The sequence below is a fragment of the Aphelocoma coerulescens genome, chromosome 3 (genome assembly GCF_041296385.1).
Source record: "Aphelocoma coerulescens isolate FSJ_1873_10779 chromosome 3, UR_Acoe_1.0, whole genome shotgun sequence".
Classification (NCBI taxonomy): Eukaryota; Metazoa; Chordata; class Aves; order Passeriformes; family Corvidae; genus Aphelocoma; species Aphelocoma coerulescens.
In genome coordinates, this window is record NC_091016.1 from 18,079,532 (window position 1) to 18,092,776 (window position 13,245).

A 13,245-nucleotide genomic window follows, 5' to 3' on the forward strand; every position below is an offset into this window, starting at 1 on the left:
GGAGCAGCTCTGCAGCCCTACAGGAGACACGAGGGCTCGATCGGCCCCTCGGCTTCCCGGAGGAAAGCAGTGGTTCGCTGTGGGAGGGGGCAGCGCCGCGGCCGGGACAGCCTCGCCCCGCCCCGCCTGGCGTCATGGAATTCCAGGGCGCTCCCGCCAATGGCGGCGGGGGCACGTCCGGTGCCACCCACGGCAGCCCCGAAGCGGGAGGGCTCCGGTCCCCGCCGGTGACCTCGGGGCTCGGTCCCTGCCGGCCGCCGGGGAGGGCCGCAGCCGGGGAGCGCGGCGGGAGCGGGTCCTCCTGCGGGAGAAGGACGCGGGAACAGCCGGAGAGAGCTGGAAGCGCGGCCGCTTCCTCTGCACCTCCGCGAGCGGGCAGAACTAAAACTGACAGGGACAACCTATGGATTATTAATCTCTGGGCAGCTTCTTGCGGGCAGCTTCCTGCGGCTGGGAACTAGTGCTGCCCTCTTTTAACTTTTCCAGCTCCTCATCATGGGATGTGTGTGTTATGTGGGGAATTGATGCCAGTTTCGGTGCCTGGCTTTTAGAATTTACAGAGCCTTTGCAAATAATCTTTTTGTATAATACAGCACAGCTCAGAGTTCCCTTTCTGACTGTCCAGTAAGGTGCTGTTCGCTCATAAAATTCTATCAACAGATATATCAATCCACCGAAACTTCTGTAAGTATAAATAAAACCCTTTGTGGTTTCTCTTTCCTGACAGTGACCTCTCATAAACTCACCGTAGGGTCAGAGGTGTATGTGAGGCATGTCTGGTCATCTCTGTGTAGTGCATCCCGTTGTATTTATCTGAGCACTAATGCAGACTATATCTGTTTTAGCAGGGTGTTCTGCCCATGATAACACTCTCTTTCTTGTCAGGTTTGATTAGCCCCAAGTAAATGCTCACATGGCTAAACCATTTGTGCCGCTGGAGGTGCTTTGCATGTCTCCACACAGAACTGCATTGCATCATCATCCATAATAAAGATTTTGCAAATCAAATACGGCTCCTTCTAAAGCCTAAATGACAGACAAGATGGTGGCACCAGTTTGTGTGAGCGGAGAATCTGACTCTGGACTTGAGATGTGCTTAAGACAATTGCCAGTGACTGTTCAGTTGTATTACAGTGCAGGTTACTTCCCCTCAGGGCATTTTGATCCTGACATTAATAGAAAATAAAGAGCAAATTTTCTCATTAAACATCGTGGCAGCTGATATAACTGGTTGGGATATGCTGGTGATGATAGTGCTAAACTTACAGTTGCTTTTCCAACAGCTGTGTTTCAAACTTGAAACCATGGGACAGCACTGATGCAGGAAATGAGTCTCCTCTTCCTTCCCCAACAGCAGATTTTCCTTGTGAACCCTTGTGCCTGCAGTGTGTTTCCAAGTCAGAAGTATCCCCAGCAGTGCCCTCCTGGTACTTGTATCTCATTTTACAGACCAAGTATGGCCCTTCCACAGTAGATCCTTGCTGGGTGGGCTTACAGGGAGAATTTTTTTGTTTTGCTTCTATGTAAAGAAAAAATATCACAGAATCACAGGATCAATTAGGTTGGAAAAGACTTCTAAGATCATCGAGTCCAGCCTTGGTCTGAACGCCACTTGTCATCTAGACCACGGCACTAAATTCCATGTCCAGTCTTTCCTTAAACACTTCCGGGGACAGTAACTTCACCACCTCCCTGGGCAGCCTGTTCCAATGTCCAATCATCCTTTCAGTGAAGAAATTCCTCCTAATGTCCAACCTGAACCTCCCCTGGTGTAATCTGAGGCCATTTCCTCTTGTTGTGTCACTGGTTGCCTGGGAGAAGAGGCCGACCCCCACCTGGCTGTTCCCTCCTTTCAGGGAGTTGCAGAGAGTCTGAGCCTCCTTTGCTCCAGGCTAAACACCCCTAGCTCCCTCACCAGCTCGCCGTGAGATTTGTGCTCCAGACCCTTCCCCAGCTCTGTTGCCCTTTCCTGGACATGCTCGAGCACCTCCATGTCCTTCTTGCAGTGAGGGGCCCAGGACTGGACGCAGCACTCGATGTGTGGCCTCGCCAGTGCCGACTACAAGGGAAAAAATCACTTCCCTAACCCTGCTGTCCGCAAGACAGATTTTTTTGGACGATTTTTGCCCAAGCCAAAAAGAACCCACCCAAAACCCAGTAGGACCAACTCCGGGGGACGAGGATGTCCCTCGTACGTCGGTGAGGGTAAGAGCCAGGCCTATCTGGCTCCCTGCGGGCGGAGCGGGGGGGCGCGAGCTGCCGGCGCGGGGTGTCCTGGGCCGCCGTCGGGCCGCGGGCAGGGGGACGGGGGGATGCGGGGACAGGGGGACGCGGGGACGGGGGGACGCGGGGACGGGAAATCCCCTCGCGCGCGCGGCGTGCCTTTTGTGTTTGTACACACGGGGCGGGGCGGGGCCGCGGGCGGGGCCGCGCCTTCCCTCCATTGTGCGCCATTGGCGGGCGGGCGGGCCGGGGCGGGGCGGCGCGCGGGGGGCGGGGCGGCGCGCGGGGCCGGCCCTCCCGAGGCAGCCATCTTTCAATTGTGCTCCGAGCCGCCGCCAGCGCCAGCCGCAGCAGCTCCGGCTCCTCCTGCGCCCGCCCGCCCGCCCGCCCTCCATCCCTCCCTCCCTCCCTCCCGCACGGCAGCCGCGCTCGCCCAGCGGACGGGGTAAGTCTGGCGCCGCGCCCGCCGCCCCCCGCGCCCCGACACCCCCCGCCGCTGCCCCCCGACCCTCCCCACAAACTTTTGGGGCGCTCGGGAGGCGGCGGCAGCTCGGGTTCCCCTTGGCCGCGCCGCCTTCCCGGCGCAGCCGGAGCGGCTCCCTCCGCCGGCACCCCCGGCCCCGCTTCGCGCGGTCGTTGCCCCCCTCTGCTCCCCTCGCCCCCGCTCCAGACCCCCACCAGCGGCCTCCCCAGCCCCTTAGCTGCCTCCTCAGCCCGACATCCCCCGGATCGGGGCCGGGAAGCGGTCGCAAAGAGGAGCCGCTCGCCAGCCCAGGGTAACTCTCCTGCCTTCCTTCCCCTGCTCCCCACAGTTGTTGCTCAGCTTCACCATCTTGTCTCTTTTCTCTGGTCACCGACCATATTTTTTTTCCTATTGCATAAAAAACAATAAAAAGGGAAAGAAATTCGCCGAAGGAACGACCCAAACGCAACGCAATTTTTTGGTTTTCGAGTACAAACTTTTCCGCTGCCTCCCCCTGCATCTGCACCCGCATGGTTTGGAGTTCCTGGCGATATTTTTGGCGTTATTTTTTGCAATTTATTTTTTCCTCCTTTGCAAAAGGACTAGGGCTGCGTTTCGTGATTGTTTCCATTTTGTTCTGGCTCTGGGAGCTGAGTTTGCCTGTGAGAGGCGCTTGGGAGCGAGGCAGCTCTTGGGGAAGCAGTTACACAGAAAGAGAAAGACGGCACCCAAAAAACAACCCCCCGAAAAAAAAGTTTGTTGCTTTCTTGCACTTTATCCGGCCCCTTTCCTTTTCGCACGATAAACGCCGGGTTGCCTGCGGTTGCCGGCGGGTCGGGGAGCGCAGGCGGGCGGCGGCGAGCGCCGGGCAGCCCCGGGGAGGGCCGGCGGGGGCTGCCGCTCCGATCTCCCCCGCTCCGCAGTTTCGGAGGAGGTTTTCCGGCGGGTGGGAGCGGCGGGTCGGTGCCAGCCCCCCGATGTTTGCCGGGCGGTATTTGCAAACACTTGGCAGGTGACGGGCGGCCGGCGGGGGGAGGCGACAGCCGCCTCTCCGCGCCTGCTGCCGTGCGGCTCGCTCGGCTTCAGCCGCCGCCGCTTTGATATTGAATTCGTGGGCAAAAAAGCTGTATTTTAATATTCCGCGATCGGCAGGCGTTTAATTTCTAATTTAATTTTTTTCCTTTTTTGGTGTGGGTTCCTTTTTTTTTTTTTTTTTTTTAATGCCCGCCTGGCCGTCGGAGGCGTTCGGCCGCCGCGGGCTCGGCGCTCGGGGCTGGCGGGGCAGGGACGCGTTGCGCGGGACGGGGGCCGCGCTGCCGCCCACCCCGGGGGCAGGTGCCGCGGGGGGCGCACGGCGAGAGGGGCGACCACCTCCCCCTTGCCCCGTCTGCCCACGTTCCCCCCGGCAGGTGTAAGGCAGCGACGTCGGCAGGAGCATGGCCCGTACCAAGCAGACCGCCCGCAAGTCCACCGGCGGCAAGGCGCCCCGCAAGCAGCTCGCCACCAAAGCCGCCCGCAAGAGCGCGCCCTCCACTGGCGGGGTGAAGAAGCCGCACCGCTACAGGTAACGCAGCGCCGCGCAGAGGCGGCCGCGGGGCGCTACCGGGCAACCCCCCCCCTTCCAAAAAAATCCCTCCTTCTCCCCCCCCACCCCGCGGGACCGATAGGGCGGGGGGCGCTTCTCCCCGCCTCCGCCACGCTTCCTCCGCGCTCCGCTTCCCGAGGCCGCCCGCCTGCCGCCAAAATAACAACAACAAAAAAAAAATTAACAGGCGCGGGTTCCTGCCAGCCGCAAAAATCACCAGAAATTCCCAGGGCGGCACCGACCCCCGGCGTTTGCCATCAGCCCCTTTCCGGGCGTTCCGGTGCTGGTGCCTCCAAAATCGACACCCCTCCCCCCGCGGCGGACGCGGCTCGGCGGTTCTTTTAAATTTTTATAATTTTGTACCCGCGGTTATCTAGAGGCCGCAGCAGGGCTGCGCCGCCGCCAAGTTTATTGTTACCGGCGCGTTCCGTGCTCCACTCGCGGGGCTGGATCCGGCCGCGGCGCTGGGCGGGCGCGGGGCCCTGCAGGGCGCGGAGCCGCCGCGAGAGGGAGCCGCGCACCCGCGGATGCGCCGGGGCTCCCGCATCGCCCGTCCCGAAACCCGGCCTTGGGGCACCCGAGCCGGAGCGGAGTCGGCGGCAGAGCTGTCACACAGCCCCCGAGTCCTGACCTTTTCCAGTCCTGGCTCCGTGCAGCCTCCATGCTTCTGCTTGGAGGATGGTTTTGGGCTAGGTGTAGGTATTCCTTGGGGAAAACGTGGATTGGGGAAAAGTGGGTTTCGAATAGGGAGTTTAATCTAAAAGTCCGAGAGGATTTATTAATGTGTTGAGGAGTCTGAAGAGGATGGAGCCAGGCTGTTCTCAGTGGTGCCAAGCAATAGAACAAAAGACAATGGGCAGAAACTGAGGCACGGGAAAATCCACCTGAACATGAGGAAGAACTTTACTGTGAAGGTGACTGAGCATTGCAACAGATTGCCCAGAGTGGTTGTGGAATCTCCTTCCTTGGAGATATCCAAAAGCCATCTGGACACAATCCTAAGACACCAGCTCTAGGATGACTCTGCTTGAGCAGGGAGGTTGGGCCAGATGACCCACTGTGGTTCTTTCCAACCTGACCCACTCTGTGACTCTGTCTCTTGCTCTAGGTGTGAGGCAGAATTAATCAATTGGAACAAAAGTAATAAAGCTGGAGCAGGAAAAGACAAAGGTTCCACAGAAATAAATACATTACTTTCACAGACGGACATCATGTTTGCAAACATATGTTGCTAATCTGAATTTGTTATTCTGACACCAAAACTAACACGAGGAAATACACTGGATACTTTTAACTGACAATATAACAGAGAATATAAATTATGCTAGTTCTGTGAATGCTGACAGTAGGGAAGAAGAACCAGTTTTCCCTTAAAATCAGGACTGCTGTCAGGCCCCTCGCTGGGAGGGTGCCTGTGGTACAGCTGAACTTGGGGCAGCTTTGTGGCTTGCCACGTCTGCACTGAGCTGTGTTGGTGTCAGGTGGACAGCACCCGTTGGCCAACTCTTCCCTTGGTGAAGTCAGGCCTGGGGAGTCTGCCTGAGGGATCCCTGTTGAAGCCAGTGGAAGCTGGCACAGCTTGGTGGCGAGAAGACAGTGACCCTTTGCCACAGCAGACCTGATTTTGCATTGTAAATGTGGAACTCTCCTAGGAAAAACAAAAGTGTATGGTGCTTGGTTTAGTCTGGAGGATGAACCCCTATTTTTAAGGTGATGCAGAAGATGTTTTAAATACTAATTATTTTTATTATTGTCATTATTTCATCTTAATAGGCCGGGTACTGTGGCCCTGCGTGAAATCAGGCGCTATCAAAAGTCCACTGAACTTTTGATCCGCAAACTCCCCTTCCAGCGTCTGGTGCGTGAAATTGCTCAGGACTTCAAGACAGATCTGCGCTTCCAGAGCGCTGCCATCGGTGCTTTGCAGGTGAGCCTTGCGGGCAGCCCGGGGTCCCGCGGCAGGCTGGAAGCACCCCCGCAGCCGGGATTCCCCGGAGCGGGGCGGGGGGGGCTCCGCCCCGCGCCCCCATTGGCCAGGCTGTTTCCAGGGTTAGTTTGGGCTCCCTCTGATTGGTGGGGCTGCCGCGGTGGGCGTGGCCCGCACGGGTCGGGAGGGATGCGCACCTCAACCTTGGCTTGCCCACGGAGGGCCTGGGAATGCCTGTGGGTACTGTAGGATAAAACAGCTCCTTACAGAGCCTCTAAGTGTGTTTTTGTGGGGGCTGCTTTGGTTTTGTTTTTTTCTAAATAGCCCCTCAATTAGTGAGAACAGCGCATCTTATTAAGATGCTTAAGGAAAACATGTTTCCTCCGCCCTTGAGCTCTGCTGGAGGCCCTGCCTTTGGAAGCTCTGCAGTTGGAGAGGGAAGCATGGTATAAAGCTGCTTCTGGGGTGTCCTAATGGACGTCTCGGTGTCTTCGAATGCTCTTTAAAGGAAAACAGTTCAGTAAGCCACATCTAAACACAGTTAGGGAGATAGCTGCTTTCCTAGGATGTAGCTGATGCTAAACACACTTTTTAATATATTAGTTACATAACTTATTTAGAGTACACAGAGAGTAAAATATTAATTGCTCCTTCTGGCCCAAATTCCTGAATCTAAGTTAGGACCCCCCACAAGATTCAGTTCTTATCATGGGAACATCTCCCTCTCATGATAAAAGACACTCCTGATTAAAGATAGGTCTTTATTGTTCTTTTAGCTGTTGAGAGATTGTTCCAGAACCTATCTGTAATTGTAGTCTGTCTGACATGCAGGCAAAATGGTCTCTTTCTAGTTAATGACTTCAGTTGATAAAGGGCCAAGACGTTTGCCATGAGAGCCCATAAACTTGGGCATATGCTTAGCTTCAAGAGGTGGCTGTGTGTGTTTGCAGAGTTGCTGATTTTGCTTTTAGTTATACTGCATGGCAGTTCTTAAATCCGGAGGTTTATCTGTGTGTCTCTTCATCTAGAACTGCCTATTAAAATTTAGTAGGTAATACACTTTCCCAAGGCTCCTGGTTTGAATGTTCCTGGTTTTGCATTAAGGAGTTGTGGGTATAGAACTTGATCACAGTTCCTAGTGTGTTCTGCTTGCATATTTGAAAAAACAAAAACCTAAAAAGGTAAAATTTAAAAAAAAACCCAAATTCTTAACCCCTTGGGTACCGTGTTGTTTGTGCCAGCATGGATATTTGGTGAAGTGTCTTAACTTTTCATGTAGTGATTTGGCAAAACTTTGTTAGGGGTTCTCATAACCTACTGTGTCTGAAATTACTACAGTCCTCATCTGCTGTAGTAAATATCCTTCTTTCTTCATATTGGATAATCTTTTGTTTTTAAATGGGATCTTTGAATCTAGTAAGTTGATTCTTGGAGTTCCTGGCAATGAAGGGGTTCACACAAGTTCTTCTCTTGTGTGTATTGTAGGAAGGGTGACCTCGACCTCCTTTCTGTAGTTGAGCCCCATCATTCCCACCTTCTCAGCCCAGGTGTTACTGTGTCCAATACTGGCATGCAAAGATGCTTCCTAGGAGATTGATAGGTGTTAGAATTCCATGTTAGCCCAAAAGTGTGTAAACAGTTACCATTGCTGTGCTGGGCTCAGCAGCAGCTAACTTAACATGAGTCAGGAGAATATTTAGGTCCAGCTGAGCATCTGTCTAATTCAGAATCCTGTCTGCAGGTGCTCAGTAACAGGGAAAACCACTGTGGTCAGCACTGTTTTTGTGCTCCCAGGTGCTGACCCCTGATTCTCACAGGTGTGAGAAGCTTCTGTGATAGTGAGGGCCTGTGCCGTGTCCCTGGATAGACAGGAAGAAAGTACAGGAACAGGACATGTGTCTAATGGTGATTCCCTGATGTCCTGGTTTGGATGGTTCGAGGAGTTCCTGAACTAAAGGAGTTCTCTTATTTCTAATACTTCTCAGTATATTTTTTTTCTGCTAATTTTTGGCTTTTGTGTTAAGCCACCTCTTCAGTATCTGTGGAAGGAGCTGTGTGCCTGAGCTGTGTGTTGGGAAGGAATACCTGCTCTTCTTTTCCCTGGCACCTGCCAATTTTACCTGATGCTCAGTAACTCTTACTCTGGAAGAGGCAGCAGACAAGTGCCTCAAACAGTGTAACCCAGCCTTTGAAAGGAGAATTTCCTAAACAGACTAACCTTCTGATAATTTAACCTCTTCCTATCTTGTGAGAGTCCCACGGGAATATTAGTTCCATTGTGCTCTGGAGGATGTCCTTACCAAATGGCAGCAGTACACTACTTTAGACACAGATTATTGTTTTGGTGCTTTATAAGAAAATGGAAGATTTTAGTTTCTGAAAATCTAAAACTTTTGGTGTTTGCAAGTAATAAAGATCAAAACCTCAACTTAATGCCATGTTACACTGTACTTTTAATTCTTAACTACGATTCTCTTTTTTTCCTGCTGCTCAGAGAGTGAAAATGTTCTTACCTCTTTTCTTCCACACTAGGAGGCAAGTGAAGCCTACTTGGTTGGCCTGTTTGAAGACACCAACCTGTGTGCTATCCATGCCAAACGTGTCACAATCATGCCAAAAGATATCCAGCTAGCACGCCGCATACGTGGGGAGCGTGCCTAAACCTCACCACGATGGGTTTGTCATTCTCGAAGCAAAATCTTCTTCCTGTTATTGGTAGTAATGAACGTTAGATATTTTTTCCATGGGGTTAAAAGGTACCTTAAGTATATGGTTGCAAGTGGAAAAATAGGGGACAGAATTGGGTATTGGCAAGTTTTCTTTCCATTTTCATTTGTGTGTGGATTTTTAATATAAACAAGGGGACATAAAAACAATCAATGTGGTCAAAAAAATAAAAAAATGAATTGTTGAAACTTCTTCACCAAAACAACTTTATAAAAAAAATTATAAATAAACCTGTCAAATTTTTCTGGACAATGCCAGCATTTGGATTTTTTTAAACAAGTAAATTTCTTATCAATGGCAACTAAATGGTGTTTGTAGCATTTTTATCATACAGTAGATTCCATCCATTCACTATACTTTTCTAACTGAGTTGTCCTACATGCAAGTACATGTTTTTAATGTTGTCTGTCTTCTGTGCTGTTCCTGTAAGTTTGCTATTAAAATACATTAAATGATGCCTGTTTTTAGTCTTGATTTTTGAATATTACACACGGGTTATACTGATTAAAAAGTGATCAGCTTTCCCTCCCCTTTTTCTCTTCAATGCATGGCCTAATTCCTTGGAGCAGATCTAGGAAACGCTGGGGATACTGACTTGGCTGAAGTAGTGTGTATGTGAGGTTCTTTTAAGGGTGTAAAACTTGTCTGCTCCACAGGAAAGCAGATTTGGTGAGTATAGTACCAGGTAGAGTCTAGAACTGAACCGAGCTCTCTGAGCTACAGTGCTAAGAAGCAGCAATTTGTTGTCATTTCAATTCCTTTCTTACTTGATTTAGTGCTGAATTTGGAAGCATTTCTAATTTTCATGGGGTTTTAGTATGGTATAAGTGGTATAGTGGCTGGGGTTTTTCTGTTTGGGGGTTTTATTTCTCTTGGGCGTTTTTTGTTGTGGTTTTTTTACCCTTTTCCACTCTGTTAGTTTCTTGGCTTGTAGCTGTTCCCATTTTTGGTTGACTACCTTTCTGTTTCAGTCACACCCTCTAGCATTTTTGAGAGCTTAGTCCACTTGTGATTGGTTTCAGTTTGTACACTCCAATCTAAAAGACACTTTTGTACCATTTTTGTTACAATTCTTCACAGAAGCAGTACTTGGGCAGGATCACACATTTAAAACTTACTGAGTTTTTATATTCTCCTGCAATTGCTGACGAAAGTACACATGAAGAAATTTACTGCTGAAATTACACCCTGTGACAACTTGGTTTTAATTTTTCCCCCTGAAATTTGTTTAAGGGTTCTGGCAGACCAGTCTGGAAACGAGTTATGTGCTGTAGTTCTTGATAGCTCTTGCAGATAATGAAATGAGTTCCACAGAAAATACGTAGGCGGTGAACAGATTTCACCTCCATGCTAAGGCTCCTGCAGAGCTTATTCGCTGCTAACTTCTTTCAAGAGGTTTTGAGTGAGCTCTAAACACGAGTGAATTTGTCTGAAGATTTCCAAAGAGGATTAATAGAGATACATTATCTGCTTTGGTATCTTGAACAGACAGCCAAAAATTATGGAATAAATCACATTATTCATAACTTGCTCGGCTTTGGTAATGAATGCTGTCTGCCAGGGTTGTGTGAAGTAAAGTCTATTTAAATGGAGTAGCTTGTCAGAGGCAAGACTAATGCTAGACAAAATGTGATCACATCCTTTTGATGCCAAGCAGTTCATAGCTATCAACTGAAAGTTAAGGAAGACCTGTCTTGGAGCATCCAGAACAACAGAAATGTAAAAGGTGAGCAACTGAGACTTAACTGACTTAAGATGTCACTTCTGTCTACTTGATAACAATCCTGTTAAACTTGCTATCAGTGCTTTTCAATATAATTAACTACTTGTTTTGTCCTGTACTTCAGAATTCTGTTTCACCTATCAGTCAACAGTGCTGCAAGCACCTACACAAAAATGTGATTGGGCTGGGTAGTTTTGGGTGGTTTTTGCTTAATAACCTGGAATTGAAGTACTGATAAGGAACTTCATTTTTTTTCTTTCTTAGGTATATTAGGAAACAAAATCTAGAGATTCTGATTCTCAAATGAAATAGTGAGTTGTTTCTCTTTGAGAGAATTGGGGGGAGGAATATCCCAGTTTTACTGACAAAGCAGTTAAACTGTTCAAGGCAGAGGAAATCCTAAGGGAAGATGAAGGGATCAGGAGTCTGAGTAGATGACAACATTTATGTGCAATGCTATACCTGCAGCTTAGGGATAAACTTGGCCCTTTTGAAATCTGTGGTCCTAGAGGTGCCCCATGAATCCTGTTACTGATTAGCTGTCTGTGTCTGTATCAGTGCCAAGAAACTTCCATTTCTAAAATAGTTTACCTCTTTTTTCCCCCCCATACCAATTGCTGTTCCCTGGTCAATTCAGGCACAGCTGAGATTTTGAATACTTAGAAACGAGCTGTGGTCCTGTGGATGTACTTCTGTGGAGCAGTTTAACTGCACTGAGTGGAGGGGTGGATTTGAGGTGGCTCCTTGTTAGTAACAGTCTTATTCAGAAGCTGAACATCTCTTTAAGACATTGTTTGATGTATGTCCACAAATCAATTTCTGAATTATTTTGGTGAAGTCCTTTATAATATGTATGTGATCAGCTGGGTTTTAGGTCTCTGTTTTATATTTGTATGTTAACAGCTGTGTTTACCTGCCATTTCCCCCAAAGTAAGTACAAACCCTTATTTTGAGTTGATTGCTTTGTATTAGCAACACAAAACCCCAACTGGCTTACCAGAGCCAAAAATTAATGTAGTGGAAAATAATTTCAGACACAAGATCAGTCCCTCTTGTGTGGCTTTATCAAATTCAACTGGCAGTTCTTGAGAGCTTGGCTAACATGGAGCTTAAACCCAGCATTTCAGATTTTATTTAGGAAAGCAACTTGCTGAATATAAAGTAACTAATATTAGTGTACCTATATTTTAGTGTTGCATCTCTGGGCTGTGTACCTCCAGCCCTTTATCCCAGCTGGCAGTAGCTATTAGGTGATCCTAATCCAGGGACCAGATTACACTTTCTGATGTGACTGAAACCAGTGAGTCTCACTCACATCCATACTCCCTGTGCCACTGTTTCTGGTCAATTAGCCAGAATTGGACTCTGCATATCTGCTTGCTCTGGAGCAGGCAGGAGGAGAGAACACCCGTTTTCCCTTGCAGTGCACAGTTTAGGTTCAGTCTCACAGCACACTTAATCCAAACTCATGCCCATGCTACCATTCCAATACCAGCTTTTCTTGCCACACCTGCCTCCCTTGGGACACTGTGATGGGTTACTTCCATGTATCTTCTGGAGCTTAATTTTAAATTTCATGGTTTAATAAAGTACAGGCAGTGTTCTGGTCAAATATTTTGTTCACTGCAATTTCATTTCTTACTCTGGCAAGCAAACACCCTACTTTTCTTGGCCTTCATAGGAATAAGAACTTAGTAACACTTTTTGTATAACTTGGTTTCAAAGGCTGGGATGAAGAGGAGGAATTCTAGTGTCAGGATAGTTGTTGGGCTCTTTTTTTTTCCCTGGTCCAGATCAGGATGATATTGGGGAGCTTTTTGCTCAGCTTTTACTTGTGTCTTACTCCCATGTAAAATGAATCATCCTCAGTGGTGAGATGTTCTTGCACAAAGTAGATGTTGCAGACTTGTTTGTGGCAGGTCGGCCTCTAAACAGGCAAGTATTTTGCTGAACAAAAAGCCACCGTTTATGTATTTTTTTCTTTTAATCTGTGAGGCGGCTTTGATCTTTTGACCTTGGTAATACGATGTCAAAAAATAGCTCAGTGTGTAAAAAGCTTTACATCTGTCAATAGTAGTGTTAAAAAGGGAGTGTTAGGACTGCATAGGCTGATCTTAATGGAAGCTGCCTTTTTGATTGCCTTCCTGGGAATATTAGCTGTTACATGATCACAACTAAATAAACATACAAGATTTTATTTTTTTTAAATGAAGACAGTTGTCTGATTCTGAGAAATGACTGCAAAATACTGAGGCTCAGGAATGCTCTCAGTTGCAGCACACCTAGGCTGAAGCTTTCTGCTTTTTCCTTGATGGTGAGCCTTACTGCCCCTCTGCAGCAGTAACACCAAAGATCAGGACACTGGGATAAAATCCTACAAAAGATGAGGTTGGGGTCAAAGGCAGGGGGTGTGTGCTCTCCAAGTCAATGTCATAGTTGCTCTTCAGTAGGAAATAAGCCTGGATTTTCTGCCCATCTCTCTTGAGAACACATTTGTAGGCTTATATGTAGCTCATGGTTTGAGATGTGTGCTCACATTCTCTGCTGTACTGTCCCCTGCCAGCAGCATCCCCCTCATCTCCTCCTGCAGGCAGGCT

At 49.0% G+C, this 13,245-nt stretch overlaps 1 protein-coding gene across 1 annotated transcript; it reads left to right on the top strand.

The window, feature by feature from the left end:
- The first annotated feature begins 2,599 nt into the window (after nucleotides 1-2,599).
- H3-3A (H3.3 histone A) lies at nucleotides 2,600-9,380 on the top strand. Its single transcript, XM_069009279.1, has 4 exons — nucleotides 2,600-2,668; nucleotides 4,096-4,250; nucleotides 6,045-6,198; nucleotides 8,731-9,380. Exons 2-4 carry the CDS (start codon nucleotides 4,123-4,125, stop codon nucleotides 8,857-8,859), a joined length of 411 nt encoding a protein of 136 aa, XP_068865380.1. The 5' UTR covers nucleotides 2,600-2,668; nucleotides 4,096-4,122; the 3' UTR covers nucleotides 8,860-9,380.
- The last annotated feature ends 3,865 nt before the right edge of the window (nucleotides 9,381-13,245 follow it).

What these genes read in the sequence shown, in the direction of transcription:
- H3-3A (XM_069009279.1), top strand. Translation starts at nt 4,123, where the DNA reads ATGGCCCGTACCAAGCAGACCGCCCGCAAGTCCACCGGCGGCAAGGCG. An exon ending in AAGAAGCCGCACCGCTACAG is followed by an intron (nt 4,251 to 6,044) that starts GTAACGCAGCGC and finishes TCATCTTAATAG; the next exon opens with GCCGGGTACTGTGGCCCTGC. An exon ending in CTGCCATCGGTGCTTTGCAG is followed by an intron (nt 6,199 to 8,730) that starts GTGAGCCTTGCG and finishes CTTCCACACTAG; the next exon opens with GAGGCAAGTGAAGCCTACTT.